The sequence below is a fragment of the Chanodichthys erythropterus genome, chromosome 2 (genome assembly GCF_024489055.1).
Source record: "Chanodichthys erythropterus isolate Z2021 chromosome 2, ASM2448905v1, whole genome shotgun sequence".
NCBI lineage: Eukaryota > Metazoa > Chordata > Actinopteri > Cypriniformes > Xenocyprididae > Chanodichthys > Chanodichthys erythropterus.
Genome location: NC_090222.1, coordinates 24,155,834 through 24,176,442, shown reverse-complemented (window position 1 = coordinate 24,176,442; position 20,609 = coordinate 24,155,834). Strand labels below are relative to the sequence as shown.

Genomic DNA, 20,609 nt, shown 5'->3' with positions numbered 1-20,609 from the left:
TATTGGTGGTAGACTACTTTTCCCATTTCATTGAGGTAGCTAAACTCACATCTACAACCTCATTAGCTGTAGTGGAACATTGCAAGTCTATCTTTGCCAGGCATGGCATACTGTCCGAAGTCATGACAGATAATGGACCCCAGTTCTCGTCTGAATGCTTCACTCAGTTCGCAACACAGTGGGGGTTCACACACACAACGTCCAGCCCCAGATACGCTCAGAGCAGCGGAGAGGCAGAGCGAGCTGTGCGGACAGTTAAAGGCCTCCTCCAGAAAGAAAAAGACCCATATCTGGCACTCATGGCTTACAGAGCCACACCACTCGCCAATGGGTACAGTCCGGCACAGCTGTCAATGGGCCGGCAGCTCAGAACAACAGTTCCGGTCACTCTGTCATCTCTCAACCCAGGCTGGACTGATATAACCAAACTCAAAGAGAAGGAACAGAAAAAGAGACTGAGATTGAGCTGGAACTTCAACAAAAGACACAGAGCTCATTATCTCACAAGACTGACACCAGGCGACCATGTCTGGATAAAAGACGCAAAGGAGAAGGGGACAGTGATAAGACAGGCGGAAGCACCAAGGTCATATGTCATTGACACTCCCAGAGGGAACCTGCGCCGAAACCGAAACCACCTCGTCTCTACAGCAGTGGCGCCAGTAGCGCAGACTACCCTACCAGAGCCAGAGCAATCTACTGGTCAGCCAGTGAGGTCAGATCATGCAGAGCAGGGGCCAGTTCAACCGTGCAGTCCTGAACCTCCAGCACGTTACCCTGCAAGAGAGAGACGACCTCCAGGGTACCTGAAGGACTATGTGGCTAAATAGCAGGTACCCCTGGAGAGACTGAGTGATTTCTACGGGGCAGAATAAACCCCCACACTCAGCAGAAGGATTGAGCAGTCTACCCCACCTTCTTAGTTCAGATTTTCAGTTAATGTTCATTTTCTTATTGTTCTTACGATACCATTTGATTTAAAGTTCTCCAGGAATATTTGAGAAAAAGACAATGGGTTATGTTGCCTTATGCATAGTGCAACAGTTTGAATTGGGAACAGTTAATTTTTGATATAGTCTGTTACAGTACAGAGGGGTTAGTTTAATCTTGAGTTATCAGTACAACTGATCTTAGAAAGGGGGATGTAGTGTTAAGGGATTTTATAGAACACATGATATGCCATTGCCCCCTTGTGGTTAGGTAGGGGAAGTGGTAAATCAGGCACTGTAATAAAGTCATGCTTGCAGAGCACACGTTGGACATGTCTCTCTGTGTTTATTAGTTAAGTAAGAGCTACTACTTAACTCTACAAAATACACCTTACATATGCAACCACTAACAAAAAAAATAGTATGCCTCCATAGTTCTGTATGCTTTCATTTATTTTCTGGAGTAGAAGGATGCCCGTGTCCGGTTGCATAAAGCACCTTAAGTGTAATTTTCCTTTATAATATGTTTTGGAAAACACTGGAGAAGTTGCTTACCATCTCAATGACAGGCAAATATACCAATGTAGTAGAAAAAAAAAAAAAAAAAAAAAAAAAATAAATGTGATTTTCTTGTGATAGTGTCTAAACCAGTACATTAAGGACTTTCCTCCATCTCATACATTCTAATTTTCACTTCCTGCCCTCCATCAGAATTTTGTGCATCATCAGAACCACGTAATTGCAAACAAGTTATAAGAACTTATGTAGATGAATGACAAAAATAGAGTCATTACGGTTAGTAATATGTGAAGCTGTAATGCTGTTTGTGGAGTTGTTTAATCCTGCTTTACTGAGATCTGGAGAGATGTAATGTCTTTTTTTATCTTCAGTTGAAAACATGCGTTTAAATAAAAGAAAAAAGAAAAAGAAAGAAAAAATCTTTGCAGGATTTACAATACTGACGACCTTTAAAATGCATCACTGTGAAAAGGGTTCATTGTGAACAGAATTCTGTGACACCAAATGATCATGCAACGGGACAAAATAGCTTCTCTTCCTTGCAATTGATAAGAAGAATGAATATTTAACAAAATCAAAAACAACAGGTATCCATATTAAGTTCAGTATCAGCAGATGCTGTCATGTTAAAAAAACAAAAGTTACATAAACGATAAAAGCTTCTGTGGTTTCTTGGTTTGAACGATTTGAGCAACCATAAACAATGCAAAACATAGGAATTTTGAGTTTGTGATAGAAATATATAGAATATCTATATAGAAAAATTACTTCCTGCCCTCCAGCTGCATTTCAGGCCACAGCAATGACATCATGAGCAAACCTATTTGTCTGTGTAACAAAAGTAGGCATTTCACATTGAAGAGCACCAGTTGACAATTAAAATAGAATAACTACAACACGATATATGCTTCCAAACCTTCTTGGGTAACAGGCATTAAAAGTGACTTTTTACTCAAATAAATCTGCACTAAATGAGTGGTTTGTGTGTTAAATAAGTTATCATAGGTCAGTTTCTGTAAAGACTCATTTTTATTAATTGTCCACAGGGCCAGCAATGCATGGATACAATAATTGTTTCATCAAGAAATTAGGAAAACAATTTAACACTGCAAAGTACAGCAATATACCAAATCTGTTTTTTTTTGTGAGACATAGATTAGACCTGCTATCGTAACCGCTTATTGCTCAGACCAGAACATGGAATTTAAAAAACGGTTTGTGGGACTTTGCTAAAACACTTATTAAATCACTTTTCAGCTCATACATGCATACAATCATTCGTGACAGGCAGTCTCCAGGAGGCATACTAAAGATCTTGGTTAAAAAGAATTAAGAAAATAAAGCAAAGAAACAAAAGTCCATAAAAAAAGGTCTCTCATCATCTACCGGACCATATCCAGTGAATGTTTGGGCTCCCCATAAAGCGGGATAAAAGGTTTAATTAGATGATACTCATCCTACCCTCTTCACAACCTACCATCTCCCTCATTCGCTGGCTTAGCTTAGCACAGCACAGGAAGCATTACCAACCCCAGACTCCCCCAATCTTGATCAAGCTTTAGGTTACAGATACCACTGATACAGTAGATTGGCTCAGCTGTCTTTGGTCAAGGAGTTAAAGATCAGCTCTCCTGCTTGTCTTTGACCAGCAGGACCGTGTGCTGCCCTCCACTGGACACTGATAGAACTACACGGTTCTCCAGCTGCTTGCCCGTCATCTCCACTGGGCTCCATTCATCATCCTCCTCTCCTGTACCCAGCTGCAGGTTGGTACCCATTCCCCATGAAAACACAGAGCCTAGCCAACAGATACCATTGTTAGGAAACTAAAACACAGCTTTTAAGTGAGATCAAAACAAGCCAAGAGTACATTCTATGTTATTTGTTAATGTCCTAAAAAAAAAAAAAAAAAAAGACAGCTCTGAGTGGTGCAATTAATGTAATTAGTGGTTGAGGATACATTTGTGCAATTGCCATTTAAAACTACAGGGACAAACAATGCTACAACCCAAACGGTATCAAACTATAAATGCACTGATCAGTTTTGATCAGACAAGTAAAACCAAGCTATAACTGAATTTAGGCATCACAGCATTATGTACAATATGAAAGATATTAAATTTATAAATGCAATTAAATATCTGCCATAAAGTACACTACAGATTAAAAGTTTGGGGTCAGCAAGTTTTTTTTTTTTTTGAAGAAGAAATTAAAATGATTCAGCAAGGATGCATTTAAGTGATCAAAAGTGACAGACATTTGTTACAAATGTACTGCTCTTTTGAACTTTCTATTCAAAAAGAATCCTGAATAAAACTGCATCACGGTTTCCACAAAAATATCAAGCAGCTGTTATCAACACTGACAAGTTTCCTGAGCACCAAATCAGCATATTTAGTAGAATGATTTCTCAAGAACCATGTGACACCAAAATCTGGAGTAATGATTGCTGGAAATTCAGCTTTGCAATCATAGGAATAAATTACATTTTAAAATATTAAATTGCAATAATATCGTACATTACTTCTTCCTTTTTTGAACTTTTGCAAGAGAACAAAGATTCTCAGGGAAACAACACTTTTGCGAGATAATCTCCCATCTCATTTTTGTCCAGCACCACATAGGGGGCACAGTAGTTTCTGTATATTTGATCAAATAAATGCAGCCTTGGTGAGCATAAGTGTTCTCTTTATGTTCTCTATGCATATTTATACCAAATTTGGTTGTGGTTTGAAACGGTTTACAATGCATTTAAAGTTTTGTATAACAACCTGTAGTGGCTAAAAATATTTAGAATTAGTCAAAACGAACCTGAAGCCAAAAAGGTCTCAGTTTATGCTGATTCGAGGTGTTTGGAGTGCATGTAAACAAGGACAGGGCACATTCTCACCTTGTTTGGTGACAGCATAGCTCACAGAGGCACCACAGGCAACCACCTGAGCGTCACTGATCACAGTGACGGGTGTGGGCTCACTCTTCTCCCCTGCATCCTTCCCCAGGCCCAGACGGCCATACTCCGCCCGACCAAGACTGTACACTTGTCCTGTGGATGAAGTCAGTAGTTGAAAGTTATTTGATACACTACTGGAACACATGATTTAATGCCAGTGCCAAACGTACATATTAGAAATAAAGTTTGTGGATGAATTACCTTCTGAATTCAGGCACAGTGTGTGATGCTGCCCCCCAGAGAAACCCACCCAGGAGGTGGTGGAATTCTTGAAAGAACTGAGTTTCACAGGAACAAAGCAGGTGTCTGTGCTTTGGGTGCCTGTATAAGGGAAGAAAAAAAACAAAAAACAAAAAACAAAAAAAACACCTCTAAGGGTACATTCACACTTGTCATGTTTGGTTCGATTAAAATGAACCTGGTGCGATTGCTCGGTTAGTGCGGTTCATTGGAACATATGTGAACGCTTCCAAACATATGGTCCGCTTCCAAACAAACTCTGGTGCGGTTCGAATGATATATGAACGCAACACGGACCAAAGACATGTAAACGAACCAAAAACAGGAAGACGAGACCCTAAAATGGACAGAATCCTCATGCATGTCGGTTTTTCTCGTCATACACGCGAGTTTGCCCATGACAGGCATCAGACGCGCGTCTTCACGCAGCAGATCATTTGTGTGTATGACGGATGGATTTCCGCCGCTGTTTTGACTACTTTGCACATTTTATAAGCTCTTCATGAGTTTCCAGCTGGCCAAAATACCATCACATGCAGGCTACGCACACACAACGAGTGCATTTACCTCAGAAAACAGCATCGTTTTTCGATGTTCGGTAAGTTCCGTCTCAAAATAGGCAATATGTTATAAAATCTGACCAATCACGTTGTGAATGTATCCCTGTGACATAAGGTTTGGGATCTTTTGGTTTGTTGATAAAATTGCCAATGTGAACGCTAATCAGACCAGGACTAAATGTTTTATTTTCTTCTTTGGTCCGGACCAAATGAACCGAACAACAAGTGTGAACTAAGACTGCAAAAGACAGACCATTTAATCTTCAGGACTGGATGAGCTAAGAATCTTACCAAGCTGGTGGTAATTGGACAGGCCAAATCCATAGACGTGCCCCTCTTTAGACACAGCAAAGGTGAAATAAGCTCCACAGAAGACATCCGTGAAGATGACCTTCCCCCGTGGTTTAATGATAACCATCTGCGGCTCCAGCAGTCTCACTGACACAGAAAGAAAAAAAAATATGAACACTGTAGAAGACAGAACTTATCCTTTTTCAGTGACCACCTTTGCTGGTTAAGACCACAGAGTTATTTATATTTTACTAGCATTCAAACATTTGGGGGTCATCCTTCTTTGAAAGAAAGTAATACTTTTCATCAAGGATGCATTAAATTTATCAAAAGGAAGATTAAAAACATTTATAATGTTACAAAAGATTTTATAACAGCATTTCAAATGATATTCAAAAATACACAAAAATATTCAGCACAACTCTTTTAGAAATATTTCTAGAGCACCAAATCACCATGTTAGTTGATTTGTGAAGGATCATGTGACACTGAAGACTGGAGTAAAGATGCTGAAAAGTCAGCTTTGCCACCACAGGAATTACATTTTAAAATGAATATAGAAAAGTTATTTAAAATTGTAATATTTCACAATAATACCATTTCTAGTACTTTTGTTAGAGTAAATACAGGCTTGCAAATTTTGGGGTCAGCAAGATTGTTTGAGTACATTTTAAAATGATCAACATATTCAGAAAATTCTATGCTTCCAGCTTCTATGGATTATATTTTCAATCAATTAACTTTTACATTTTTTCAATTAATCGAATAATCTAATTTATCAATTAGTCTATCATTTATTTTCTGAAAAGCCGATTAATCCTTTGGTTAAGTTACTAATAAATAATAACCGTAACTAAACCATGTATGAACTATTACCTAATGATACCATTTATGACAAAAGATAAGGTTTGTGTAGGCCTAATTAGCAAAGGTGTTTACTATTGCTGCATTCACAGTCACTTTTACGCTGTTTCAATCAGCGCTCCCAGGTACTATGACAGAAAGCCAGCTCCTGCATCAGCATCACACGCATGCGTTGTTCTGCTCCACTGAACAGTGTCAGCCAATACTGAGCCGCCGTTCTGATGTAGAACCTGGAAATGCTGAACGTAAACAGCGAACGAGAATGACGCAAGAGAAAATATTGATGAATAAAGTCGTTATTTTTGTTTTGTATTAGTGCACAAAGTATTCTCGTCGCTTCATAACATAGCTGAACCACTGTAGTCAAGTTGACTAACTATGTCTTTAGTACCTTTCTGGACCTTGAAAGTGGTGGTTATTGCTAACTATGGAGTCATATACCTCTCGGATTTCATCAAAAATATCTTAATTTGTATTCCGAAGATGATTGAAGGTCTTTCGGGTTTGGAACGACATGAGGGTGAGTAATTAATGACAATTTTCATTTTTGGGTGAACTAATCCTTTAAATGCTTTGTAACCGGTTGCAGAGAGTATGTTTGAGCTGCATGTCTCACAAGCTTCGCACCCACAGCATTTAATATAAAATGCTGTATGAATACAGCTGTATTAAGCACAAAATGAGACTGACATCTGTATTCTAGCGTTGCTAAACAGTGCAACGAATCGATGAATTACATGCAAATCAACTAATTTATGTAAATCGATGTAATCAATTACAACGACACATCATTCCAGCCCTAAAATTATTCATTCACATTCCAGTAGTGACCATTCAATTAACATGGAGATACATACTCAACCCCTTCCTGCCTCCACGGTTAGCGAAGTGCTCAGCCACACGGCCCAGCTGGCCTTGTTCTCCACATCCTGAGGTGTACAGCTCTCCACTCACAGTCAGCATCACCAAATGGTCATTTCCTTTAGAATGAATTCAAAACATCATGAGAAAGATTTCAAAGAGAATGACTACTAAAGTCAAAGCTTGAATTCCTATGACCCACCTGAGACTATTTTAACCACTGGCTTTTCTATAGGAACTTTGACGGGGAATGTGCATTTTTTCATGGGCTCCAGGAGTCCAATGACACCATTATTGTCCTGCAACAGAAAGGAGAGGTCAATCAAAACTGGTACATCTTTTCCACTTTGTTGCAGTATACATAAAGGGTATACTCACTCTAAAAGAGCCCCAGACATAGACGGTCCCCTCCTCCGTGAGGGCAGCGGTGTGACTGTCTCCTGCAGAAACCTGCACAACCTTTTCCCCAAGGTCCACCTTTGCTGGCACCATCTCTGAGCCTTCCTCGGATGTATCACGACCCAGAGCACCTTCATCATTACAGCCAAATGTATAAATCTACACAAGGATGAGATAACAGGCAGGGCATCAGAAAAAAAAAAAAAAAAAAATAACTTTGAACAGCCTTGTTAGTTGGGTTTTGAGGTCACGATTTATGTTATTTGTGCTCAGCTTACATTTCCAGTGTCGCTGAGGCAGACTGTGTGCATGCCTCCAGCCACAGCCTGCACGATACCCTCAGGAAGAGTCACCAGAGCTGGTTTCTTCCTCTCCAGCACATCCTCCCCTAGGCCAAGCTGCCCAACATCACCCTGCCCGAGAACAAGCACCAGGCCCTTCTCCTGGCCATGACTACTGTGAGAGACTACAACAACCACAGAAAAAAAAAGCATGAGTTTTCAAATCTGGATATGCATTTTTTACTTATTTGATTCCATAAGGGGTCGTTACATTTATGACATGTGCTGTAAAGCGGTAGACAGACTGGGCCATCTGACCAATCAGAAAAGGGTTTAGATAGGAAGTTTACACCTGGTATTGAGATAAGTTTTGGTCGATCGGATCACAAGTAGACAAGGCAGACATATAACCCTTCACACCTGGAGTTTTAATCCATCTCTTTTGTCCACTTTCAACCACTCCGGTCCTGATTTCTTTGAGGAAGGGTCTATGGGTGGCTAAATGTATGGGTTTTTTCAGATCATTCGATCTAATGGACAAAAGAAGCTCACGCAATTTACATGTGAACGTGCCCAGAGACAATGGAAAAACATACTGAGAGCAGCAGCTTTTGTTTCTGCTTTGATAGCCCCAAGACCATGCTGAACACTGTGAGTGTGTGTTAGAAATCAGGAATGGTGAGAGAACATTGTGCTTGGTACATTTTCATCCTCAAATCAAACTTAGGTTTTTAGCCGACAAAGCTTAAATCCCATATGGCTTAAATCCCATATTAAATCCCATAATGTTCAAACAAGTCAGTAGGTGGAGAGAAGGCGACCTTTTGAGCTGTTCGGACATTTGTCCACATGAGCATCTACACTACAAAAGCAATTCGGTTGTTAAGTCTGACGTCACACGGCAGCGTTTCCGGGTCCAAACGCTCTCTCATATACCACAAGAAAACAGACGGTGCTAATATACACACATGATGGGGTGCAATACATAATCATAACCTTTACCTCCATACCAAAATCCAAGATGGCCAGACAGTGATTCATCTTATAAATCGTTAATATATTAATGTCTGTGATGCTGTGAGCACGGAAAATGCTGTGTAGACTAAGTATTTTTAATATTAAACATTTAACATTTTAAAAAGTTAAACATGAATAAATGGCGCTCAAACGGCCATTCTCAAGTGAAACGAGCCGGGGCTTGGACCCAGAAACGGCGTTCCTTACGTCACAACTTAACAAGAGGATATGGTCAAATCTGTTTTCGACTACCTCTGGAAGTGGTCAAAGTGGACATTCTCAAAATGTTTTACACCCCATTTACACCTGTATTTAGCATCATCCACTAAACGCATCTTAATACTAGGTGTAAACAGGGCCAAGGTGTTTAGAAAGACCTAATCCTTTATCAAACTGTTTCAGACACTGCAAGAAGTGTTTTTTTTTTTTTTACACTTTGGATGCATGCAATGCAAACCTGCAGTAGGAGGTTAACAAAACAATATTAAGAATGCTTAAAATAGCATAAAAAGGGTATCAATCTGACTACATGAAAATTGCAACAAGACTGCTTACCTTTTTGTTTTTTCGCAACTGTTGAGTTCTCAGTTGCTGCAATCGTTTGTCTCTTTACAGCTTTTTTTGCAGGCATGGTGACTCCAAATTCTTGACAAAACCTAAAACTATGAATAAAGACATGTTAACAAAAGTAACTTCTTCAAGGCTGAAATAAACAGCATTTGAGGCCTACAAGAAAAAAAAAAGAAAAACAGGCCAGGGCTGCTAAAGTCATGAAAGCAAAAGTTAATTTCACTTTATACTATAAAATTCTCAAAGATAGTCTACCTAGATAGCATATTAAAGCATAATGTGCGCCAATTTGGTCTTATAGGCGCATACAGCTTTTATGAGGGGCATTATAATATCTAAAAATGTGGACAACATAGGCAACTGGGTTTTAGGACAGGCACTTTTTTTGGCGCTGACTTCACAGACTATGACTGACAGCAGCAAATGGTTGATGGCGGTTTATCGGCCAAACATGGCATTGGAAAGAACAGACGATGGTCTATTTTTTCAGCTTTTATGCATAATTTAGATGCAGGAAATGAATTTAAACATGGCGGAATAAGAGCCGAGTTCAAGTTCAAAGTCATAGGAACAACCCGCTAAAAGTTTCAACAGATCAAGCCTTGTAAAGCGAGACCCTGGAGTCAAGAGTCTACACGGTTCACCCCGGCAACATTTAGTCTGACGACAAATTATTTCATAACTAACATCGCACAAGCATCACACTTTAAATTGAATTAAGAGCAATGAATGAATTAAACAGGCTCAATCATGCTTGTTCGGCAACAGATATTTCACAAGGACTATTTGCATTACATTTCCTGTGACTATGAATTTCATCTTACCGTCGGTAGGCAGCTGAGATGATAACCAACACGTATGAACAAAAAAATGCCCGGGTTCAAAGCTTTTGCTGGCTCGAGAAGGTTTATGAACACCAATAACTCCTTGAGAGAGTGTAACGCACGCGTGTCTCACTCCTGTCTTGCTTCATGTATTTCACTGGATTCGCGCTAATATACAAATGAACAGGCGCCGCCTATTGGAAAGGCGGGTAGGACAATTTTGTGGTTGAAGAATGGCTGCAAGCAGATACACCACAACCAAAATAATAATAAATAAATAAAAAAAACTGAACAAAATCAAATCCAAAGAACATTTCTAATTATGTGGTGGGAATCTTTTTTTAAATCAATGCAAAAGGTGTGTAAATAAATCATTAACGTTACTTTTTTACATTGTTTTTATTTGGATCCTATTATGACATTTATTGATATTTTTAATGAGCTTTTATTTTTATATTTTAATTTTATTAAGTGTATTATGTGTTTTAGTTTATTTAATCTTTTTAGCCTTCATTTATTTTATTTTAATAAGTTTAATACTTAAAATTATTTTTAGTTGACAAGGCAAAAAGTTTTTGTCTATTCTTCATATTTTATTTGATATCAGCTTGATTTTAATCACTGAAAACAATTTTAATATTTTAGCATTAGTTAACAATTAAAATACTGGGTCAGATATCTGAAAGCCACCACAGATGTAAAAATGACCATATACATTGTGACAAATGCAGAAATGAGGAATATTACCCATTTCTGGCCCTTCCTCGGCACTGACAGTACTCTCTAAAACCTCACTGCACCTTTGATGTTACATGTTAAGTGTGGCACATTTTTATCTGCTTTGCAACATATTGTGTGCATAGTGTGTTTATTTTCAATTTTGCAACTGTAATTTCTCATATTTGCAATGTAATATCTCATTTGGACATCTCAGAACTGTGAAAAAGGATCCAACAAAGACCGCAATCTGTCTTTGATTAACATCTTTATTTCTGAAATTCGGGTCCCCAGAGGAACTGTGGTAGAGATTATTTAATTTAATTCTAAAATGTGTATCATTACCCATTGGGTTCTGTACACAAAATGATAGTCAGTATGTCATAAGAATGCATTTGTAAGTAAGAAAGCGCGACACAAACATTATTGGTAAGCATTTTAATTTAGATTTAGTGTTTACATCTAAACAGCAAATTTACTGTCAGTTTCACATATAATTAAAAAGCAATAATATACAACGCTACATTACAATGGAACATTCTGCTCCCATTCTTGTAGTGCTGAATAATACACTAATAATTTTGTGCTTAAAAAAATAGTAACCTATATGAGTTTCAATATATTTAAAATATTTTTTAAAATAAAAGGAAGACAAGATATACACAAACAGTCAGTTTCATCTACAGAATAGATCTGTACAGCAGAGCAATTCCTATAATCCTACTGGCCAAAAACAACATAAATGACAAAATAATGGCAAAAAAATTAAGAAGAGTTCCTGCCGCAAAAACCTCCCTGTCAACAGTACTTTACAAAAACTTGCTGTATCAGTGCGTGCCCGGACTAAATTCATTCTCCTTTTAAATGGGTAATAAATAATCAGGAAATGCTTTTTATTTAGAAATAAAATATTTTGTAAACATAATTTGGACACTTCTTAAAACTGAAATAGCTGGACCTCACTTTTACAGAGGTGATGCAAATAATAAAAAAAGATTGTAAAAGATAACAGATCACAGTTTCGCTGTAGATCAATAGTGAGATATGCAATGCTTACATTCTACCTAAAAATTTAACCTATGTTCTATTCTTTTCAAACAGTGAGGACCACAAAGTAGGGGGAATCTGTAACCCTGTCTTGAATAAAGCGGGCCAAAGCCAAAGTTATGAAATAAAAAAAAAATCTTGAGCCTTAAAGTATCTAACATTTAGAACGTTCCAAACTAAGAGAAAAATTACAGCAGCCTATACAAACATACACAAATACACAATTAATGTCCAGGCTCAGGCCTTATTCTTGCAGTTCCTCTGTCTGCCCTGCTATTTGTCAGTAACTAACACTTATTACTGTATTTATTATTGTCACATCATTATTATTACTATTATTTTTAACTTTGTTACACTTCCCTGAAAGGAAATAAAGTTTATCATATGAAGTAAAAGCAGAAAAAAGGCCATTCAGAGAGTAGAGAGAGGAATATCTGCCATTGGCACAAGTAACATCCTCTAAAAAGTCCTTCATCGCCTCTCGTTCTTGGCACGTGGGTCCCCTAAAGTCCAGGAGAAATACTGCATCTGTCCCCCAGAGGTCACCCGTCCCACACGTCGGTGGGTGGACAACTGAGAAACGGTCTGTTTTGATTTTGTTTTGATTGGTTTCTGAATGCTCCAGGTGACCCTGTGCATTGAAGAAGTACATTCATAGTAAAAGCAGTCTGAGAGGCGCTCTGACACCCTGAGGCTCCTCACCAGAAAAAACAGCCATTTCATCCCAATATCCACCGGCCTTTAAGTGCTTCATTTTCCAGTTAAAAGACGCCGCTAAGGACGATGGAACCTAGAAACGACACAAAACCACATAAAATTAATGGTTTTTAATGCTTTGCACTTTTCTGTATTTTTATGTTGCAAGTAACAATACACTTACCTTGTGTAAATTCTGCTTTCCTCATGCACTTCCATCTCAGAGCTCTTAAACTCATTGAGCTCTTTACGAATAGCAGCCTATACAAAGAGGTTTAGTGTTGGTCAGTGTTGGGGGTAACACATTACAAGTAACACGAGATATGTAATCAGATTACTTTTTTGTGAGAAATTCTAAAGAAAGCAGTGTCTTTGAAGACCATTTATATTCTCCAGGACTCAAGTCAAATGATATATAAAGAGCTCTGGATCTTTATATAGACACAAATGTGTGTGTGGCTGCATATGCAAGTTATGCAGACGTAAATGAGATGCTTTCGTTTTTGTAGTTGTACCTTGTCTGCGGGGGTGAGTTTGGTCCATGGCTTGTCAGCACGGCGGTCATAGTCCTGAGCGCACGTGACCTCCACGTACTCGTGGAAACGTAATATTTTCCGAGCCTGCAGTTCGGCTACAGTCGGTCGTTGACTCAACTAAAAAAATGAAAAAGAAAAACAGACAAATGCATGTCACAAATGCTGTCGAATGTTTGATTGGAATTATTTTAAGCAAGATCACGGTCAATGCTTGCTAAAATCAACATTAAAATTATATTCCAGGTCAATTTTAATACAAGCAAACCGAATCGCACCTTTCTGGTGAGTCTTCGCTTGATCTCCCTGACCTCTGCTTGTCTGTCCGCTTCGTTTTTGGCTGGAAAAATGAGAGAAACCATCAACACCAATTAGGCTGAATCAAATCCAATATCAGACAACTATTAAAGTACAAAATAAAAGTGGACAGGAAAGTATTTTAAATCAATGAGAGAAACACAAGCAAGGACTTCACTCTATTTAGCAGAAAGCATCTGTAATAATATCTTATGAACAAAGAGAGACGGAGAGTGAAATATATGTAGGTCAGTGTCAAACCTTCAGTGAACACTGAAGTAATAAATGAACAAGAATAAATGAGTAACTAATGAAACGAGAAAAAAGGGACAAGACGGAAGCAGGGAAATAAATCACAATACAATAACTGGAGTGAGCATAAACAGGCAATTTACGCTGGAGAATGTTTCTCTGTTCCAACTCCTCAGCAGTAGGTCTCTGGCTCAATCGTCTACAGATAAAAAAAAATAAACAAAAAACCTCATCATTCATATTTTCTCTTTATTTTGCACTATATGATAAACAATATTTTAATTATGTTTAAATATAATTTAAAATGTAATGTAATGTTTTAATATATGTTTAAATATTAAATTTTCGATATTGTTCTGTTTATTGTAAGCACACAGTGCAGTTTTGTCATCTGTCACTTTAAATGCTAAAGCTCTTTAAAGCATGATGGATTCTGATTGGCTGCCATTGTTTTTATCATTGGACAGCTGGAAACAATCATTGTGAAATTGATTCCAACGATATTGTTTATCTGTGCTGTTATAGTTGTGGTATGGACTCTGCTATTCTTTTACATTTAGAGCAGTTTATATAACTATATCTTTATCATTATAGTTATTGTTCTTGTGGGCCTTAACTTCTTGTTGGTTCTTTTTACACAGAGTATCAGCCTATGGCCGATTCACATTTCAACAGTTTTTCAGTGTAATCATTTATGGGGGTGTGTGGCTGAGAGGGCTATTACCGTGTGAGTGCACTACCAATCTGTGTGCGGATGGCCTCCCACTGCTCCTTGCTCTGCCACGACAGACCCGTGTGCTCTACTTTGGCCTGCCTCTCAGGAGCCTGTCTGTCTGGGGCAGAGGGCCGACTGCTCAGCTTCAGCGCCAATGTGTCCTTCCTTTTCACCCTGCTGGCCAGAGCACCTGCAGCGAGCAAACACACATATACACACGCATGCAGTCAGAAGTTTTGGCTCTCTTTTATATGGACAGATGTCTGAATATACAATCCTACTAAAAAAAAAACAAACAAAAAAAACCTGTGTAATTAATACAGACAGCAGAACGCCCATTCTAAAAACACAGACACAATGTATTATACACATGTACACACATTTAATAATTTTATATTTTATATATATATATATATATATATATATGACAAGTAGCAATGCGATATGGCTGTATATCAGCACGGCTGTGATTCGGGCCACATCGCATACAGCCATATCGCACGGCTACGAGTGTGCGTTTATATTATATTGCGTTTATACAACAGTTCGACGGCACAAGTGTGTAAATAAATAAGAACAACAATGGAGTGTCTTTAAAAACCCTCTTTTGAGAGGAACTACTTAATTCCGCCACGGATTAAAATCTCAAGTTGACAGTTTAACAGTTGAGCCCAAGCCTCCGTTTCTAATTCTAAAACATCACTTTAAAACTAGTAACGAAGGTTCATTGAAGCTCACTGTAATATGTTGAGTATTATGAGAGAGAGATATCCTGAGCCAGTGTATTACCTGCATCTAGCTGATATTCTTCAAGTCAATCTTATATTCATAATCACAAAATCAGTTTGAATGTCTGCTGAGGAAAGCAATATCTTTTGTCTTTGTCCTTTTAACATTTAAGACATTCCCATGACAGTGCTAGTCGATGCATTTGTCAGTTGCGTCTCGTAAGATGTTTAAAGTAAAAACAACATCCTTGTTTCCTTGTTTCAGTCCATTTCAGTATAAAAGTCTTTGCGATTGACTGACTCACTCTCATGCTGCCATCTTATGGCATATTAATGGCATATTAGTCGAAAGTCTAAATTTTTATATGAATAAACAAACAGTATATCTACACCAGAGGCCACGTTAACCAGAAATTTTCCGTCATTGACGCAATTTTTTTTGCAATGACGGAAAAATCTGAAGGCCGTCCGTCATTTTGAGAGATTACACTGAGGCTGATGTAACTTGTAACTGTAATTCCCACCCCTGCCCAGTTGGTGGCGAGTGTGCTCCGGTGTGTCTTCACGCTCCAGAGTAAAATGAAAACGATGCGTTTGATTACACACAGGCAAGCACCAAATTTAAAGTCCATTTTATAATAAAGTTATAAAACTTATACTTAAATAATTACATTTCTAATCCAGTTCGTTTTGTTTTAAATGGTTTGTTTGTTATTTTTCCTGCTGACTATCAAGTTTATGGTCAACGAATGGCTTTTCCAGGTTACGTGACATTGTTTCCAACTCTGATTGAACTGATTAGGACGTGATACAGATTTCGGTAAGCTACTGTGTCTTGCAACATATTTTCTGATGTTCATTCATGTTTATTTTGATCTGTAAAGTAGTAAAGAGGAAGGGATGGGATGATCGCATTCACTCATGATCCGCGACAACTGTTCAAGATGAAAACTGAAAAGTGACGCACAGTCTCTGTTCAACTTTCTTTTCATAATATAAATAAATGCATAGCCTAGGCCCATTTGCTTATCCTGTAAGATCGTGAATAAAAATATGGATGAAAAAAAGACACTATTAAACGTCTTATCATTTAAATCTAAAAAATTAAAATGACTATTAATAATTGGTTACGACGAAATTTTTACTATCCTATCGGACAGTGCGAAAGTCTAACACGACCTCTGATCTACACACACACACATATATATATATATATATATATATACACACTTGGTGGGCTATCATCCTCCTCGTCTTCATCTGATTCATCATCCTTGTACAGCACGGGCCCATCTGAATCGCTCTCCTCTGGCTGCTGATCTTCCTCATCTTCCTCTTCCTCGCTGCTGTTGTTTCCTTCAGGGATGATACTGACGCTCAGGTCACCCACCAGACATCTGCGGCTACGAGGCTCAAGATCTGGCTGGGACTGAGGGGATGGGAGGTGATCAGGTGGCGGTTCCTCATCATCATCATCGTCATCCTCTTCCTCCTCCTCTTCATCAGAGTAGTCATCCTCATCCCTGAGCAAATAAAAATCCATTTCATATTGGACCCATATGCATATTAATGTACTGTATTTGCAACTTTTTACTGTCAGGGACATTCAAGAGAGGATAAAAAAATATTTTGGAGAAAAAGGGAAAGCAACACAAAGATGGATTAAACCAGCCTCTCCCAAACGAGTATCAAGGCTCAATGTGTGAACACCAGTACAACATGTTTCTGAATCAACATCTTTGTTGATCCTGGAACAACATTCCAATCAACCAATCAGATTTGAATGACAAGTTTAAGGTTTATGTCAAGTTTACAACCACGATTAGGTGCTTCTACATCAGTTTTATTCACCTATCGGTTCCCTCTGATTTTAAGGATAACTTATGGGTAGGGTTAAGTTTAACGGTAGGGATAGGGTTAGGACTAAATTTTCAGACAGGAATGTTGTACCAGGATCAACAAAATATGTGAGCATGAAGAAGAAGGACAGAAAATTACTAGTTCAATGTTTATCACTGCTATTTTAAAAGTTTTGTTGAAATTGAAGTAGTGACAGAACTTTTTCTTCCTTTGTGGCATACATTTGAGTGTAATGAATTATCAAAAAAGAAAATAAATGTAGGGCGGGGACTTGGTTCTATCAATCAATTGTTGATTAGAATTTGACTCATGAAAGCTGGATTTAAAAAATGAATTCGAGTTTGCAGTGAATTGTGGAAAGATGGGGTTTAACTGCACTAAATGATTGGAGAAGTCCAGCATACACCATTAGAGAGAAGTCTTACATTTAGATTAAATGTTACAAGGTTAAAAACATAGGCTGCTGTAAAACATTTACAAACTGACTAAATATTTTTATTTTTGATTGACAGCTCTTATCGAAAGTAAAGAAAGTGCCCAGATTACACTCACAGTTTGAGAGGCTGGATGGTCACTGGCAGTGGGCGGCCACCCTGGTACTCCGGCGGTGTCTCAAACAGCAGTGAGTGGGCACGCTGGGAGCCATCTGGGTGTGGGAGGGTGGGTCCTGGGCTACTGAGTGCCCTCTGGATCATGATGTGTAAGGGAACGGGTGCTTGACGGGCAGGCGGTTCCTCTGGAGGGCTGGGAGGGTCGAAATGGACAGGAAGTGGCTGGGGCAGGGGGTAGGGGTAGGAGTGTTGGTGGAGGAGGTGATGGGTGTGGGCCCGTGGAGGGGACGGGGGGATGTGTGAGGGGAGAGGTGGGGATGGGGGAGGTGGGGGCAGCTGGTAGCCCCCAGGGATGTTGGCCCTCATGTCCTCGGACAGAATGGAGGGAAGGGAGGAAATGGTCAGTGGGGAGTCTTCTGCATTGCGCTTGGTAACAGGCGTGGTTCTCTTCGGGGGCATGGGGGGCGAAGGTTTGACTGGTACAAGGTTGGTGCCTCCTTGTGAAAGTTCAGCTGTAGAATATTATGTATAAAGAAACATTGTAAATTTAAGTAATTTTTCCAAACATACTGCATAAAGGTCAAACATTACTGTACTATTTACTCTAATTAAGGAACAGTTCACGTAAAAATGAAAATTCTGTCGCTCACCCTCATGCCATTCCAAATCATATGATTTTTATGAGAATTTTTTTTTTTTTTTTTTAAATAAATCTTGTCAATTAAATTAGTTGGTCTAGTTCACAAGTTCAACTCCCTCAACTGAGTGATTCAGCTCACAGAAGCAGTGTTGTTTGTTAACTACAACTAAAACTATTGAAAATCATTCTTTTAACTGAAATAAATCTAGAAATAAAATCTAAATCTAAATATTAGATGAAAAACTATGTAGAAGTACCACAATTACTGAAACTAAAACTGAATTATAAATTAAAGCTAAATAGAAATATAAAAAATAAAAACACCAAAAGCACATAACAGTCACTAAAACTTAAACTACAATAATAAAAAAAAAAAAGAAAATATAAAAATAATAGCTAATTTAAAATATTAATAAATATTGTAATAGTAAATAAATAATACTAAAATAAACACTTCACCGGAGAACATCAGCGAAAAATGGCTAAAATTTCCATCCGTTCCTCACAAAATGCTACTGTATGACTTCATAAGTCATATGGACTACATTTATGATACTTTTAAAGCGCTTGTGTCTTTTTTGAGGTATGAAAGCTCAATGTAACTGCATGGTAAAAAGCATCCAGTATGGACAAAATGTATCCTTGTATTCCACAGAAGAAAGAAAATCATACAGGTTTGGAATGAGACGAGGGTGAGTAAATGATTACAGAAATTTCATTTTTGTTGAACACAGATTTTAAAATTTTCACATTTCAGATCAGTGATATCATATTAGTAGAATTAAATGACTCCCATTCCCATTCGCCAGTAACGTCACCGAAGACCAACTAATTCTTACAGAACACATTGTAAGCAAGCAAGTTCATTGACGAAAAGCCATGTGACTGCTAATCAATGCAATCAGAATCCCATGTCACATGACTTACAGATGAATTGCTCTACACATAACTGCAAAAAATATAGTGTAAGTATAATGAAGTACAGCGGCCAAACATTATTAATGAGAAGGAAGCATAAAGTAAGCTCAACATGCAAACTGCATGTTAAAACATTCTTTGCATTAGCCTGGCTGTCTTTCTACAAATCAAAAGCATAAATTTTAGCCCTAAAGCTAAGCAACCCGCAGGTTTTCAGCATGTGATGAGGTGGACTGGATTCATTCCTCGTTCTCTAATCTCACAGCTGCTTGTGGAGCAACTGTTGCCTGGAGTAGCTTATACAGAACATATGCTGGCATCTGGCATGATGGGGCATTTCCAGCAGCGGTGGCTAAGATCGGCTCAATTCCACAGGGGGTCTTCTAGCCGTTTAAACACCTGTTAATAATGTGCTGCACACTTTTGACAGCTTTAATGCCCAAAACATGCGGTTTTGCACTTGAGAATGTGAGTGAGAGAGAAAGAGTAGCAGCAAGGGGAGCGTGTTAGTCTCACGCTCAGGTGGTGCACTAAAGGCATGCTATGCTGAGGCTGAGAAAGATGAGGCTAGCGCACACAGCAGCAGATGAAGGACGCAGCTTTGGCGACAGGCCTGGCCTCGACGTTTACCTGTGCGCATGCCTCCTGCCCGCCGGCAGAGGTAGACAGGCAGGGACAGGTAGACGTCATGGTCACCCTCACGCTTCCAACAGGACCAGTAGAGGGGGAAATCGCTGCCGTCACCCCCGTGCAGGGTGGAGGCTGGCAAGGGACAAAAACACAGTCCCCGGGCATCAAACAACATACACCTTTACAAAAGCAGTGACGACTTACTCCTTTAATTGACTGTAAACAGCACAACAGTGAGACTACACACACAGAAGGTTTTTAAAGTCAATGTGAAATCAAAACTGACCCCATTTATTTTCCTAATGCACGTTTCTGGTCTTATTGTGAATGATAAAATTGGTGCAGCTTGTTTAAAAGTTTCCATAATATTTAAATCAAAATATAAAAGCTTAACATGCTCTTTCTCTGAAAACACGTTCCTTTTCTAGTAACATAACTTCGCCCGAGCAAGCTATTGGATAACATTAACCAATAGCCAAAAAGACTAATTTCAGGCATTCAACAAACTTGCATTTGTCTAGTTTCAAAATTGAAATAGTTACTTGTTTTATCCTCATTTTTTTCTTGTTGAATATCCTGGAAATACATTACATTATGGAAGTAAAATGGGTTGCAAATGGCAATTCACATTGACTTTAAATGCATATGTGAGATAAAGAACCAGCTAAAGCCATAGATATGATCCAGATAAGTCACCAGCACCATTATCTTCAGAACTGC

At 38.5% G+C, this 20,609-nt stretch overlaps 2 protein-coding genes across 6 annotated transcripts in view; both read right to left on the bottom strand.

Annotated features, from left to right (window-relative positions):
* Window positions 1-2,465: 2,465 nt before the first annotated feature.
* On the bottom strand, window positions 2,466-10,457 carry rcc1 (regulator of chromosome condensation 1). Of its 2 annotated transcripts, none has more exons than XM_067394178.1 (10): window positions 10,306-10,457; window positions 9,467-9,573; window positions 7,892-8,079; window positions 7,593-7,772; window positions 7,417-7,513; window positions 7,211-7,333; window positions 5,490-5,636; window positions 4,600-4,719; window positions 4,339-4,491; window positions 2,466-3,246 (listed from the first exon to the last, which is right to left on the bottom strand). In XM_067394178.1, exons 2-10 carry the CDS (start codon window positions 9,540-9,542, stop codon window positions 3,071-3,073), a joined length of 1,260 nt encoding a protein of 419 aa, XP_067250279.1. In that variant the 5' UTR covers window positions 9,543-9,573; window positions 10,306-10,457; the 3' UTR covers window positions 2,466-3,070. The 2 variants fall into 2 exon arrangements, with proteins under 2 accessions (XP_067250279.1, XP_067250288.1); XM_067394187.1 differs by having other exon boundaries at window positions 9,467-9,567.
* A 996-nt stretch (window positions 10,458-11,453) lies between these two features.
* phactr4b (phosphatase and actin regulator 4b) overlaps window positions 11,454-20,609 on the bottom strand; it is a 48,737-nt gene continuing 39,581 nt past the window's right edge. For all 4 annotated transcript variants that reach the window (XM_067405564.1, XM_067405574.1, XM_067405555.1 and 1 more), the window contains 9 exons: window positions 19,890-20,021; window positions 17,703-18,213; window positions 16,521-16,813; window positions 14,572-14,752; window positions 13,991-14,046; window positions 13,577-13,638; window positions 13,281-13,418; window positions 12,950-13,026; window positions 11,454-12,859 (listed from right to left, as the gene is read on the bottom strand). In XM_067405564.1, coding sequence (XP_067261665.1) covers window positions 12,844-12,859; window positions 12,950-13,026; window positions 13,281-13,418; window positions 13,577-13,638; window positions 13,991-14,046; window positions 14,572-14,752; window positions 16,521-16,813; window positions 17,703-18,213; window positions 19,890-20,021 — 1,466 coding nt within the window. In that variant the 3' untranslated portion in view covers window positions 11,454-12,843. The remainder of the gene's footprint in view (window positions 12,860-12,949; window positions 13,027-13,280; window positions 13,419-13,576; window positions 13,639-13,990; window positions 14,047-14,571; window positions 14,753-16,520; window positions 16,814-17,702; window positions 18,214-19,889; window positions 20,022-20,609) is intronic.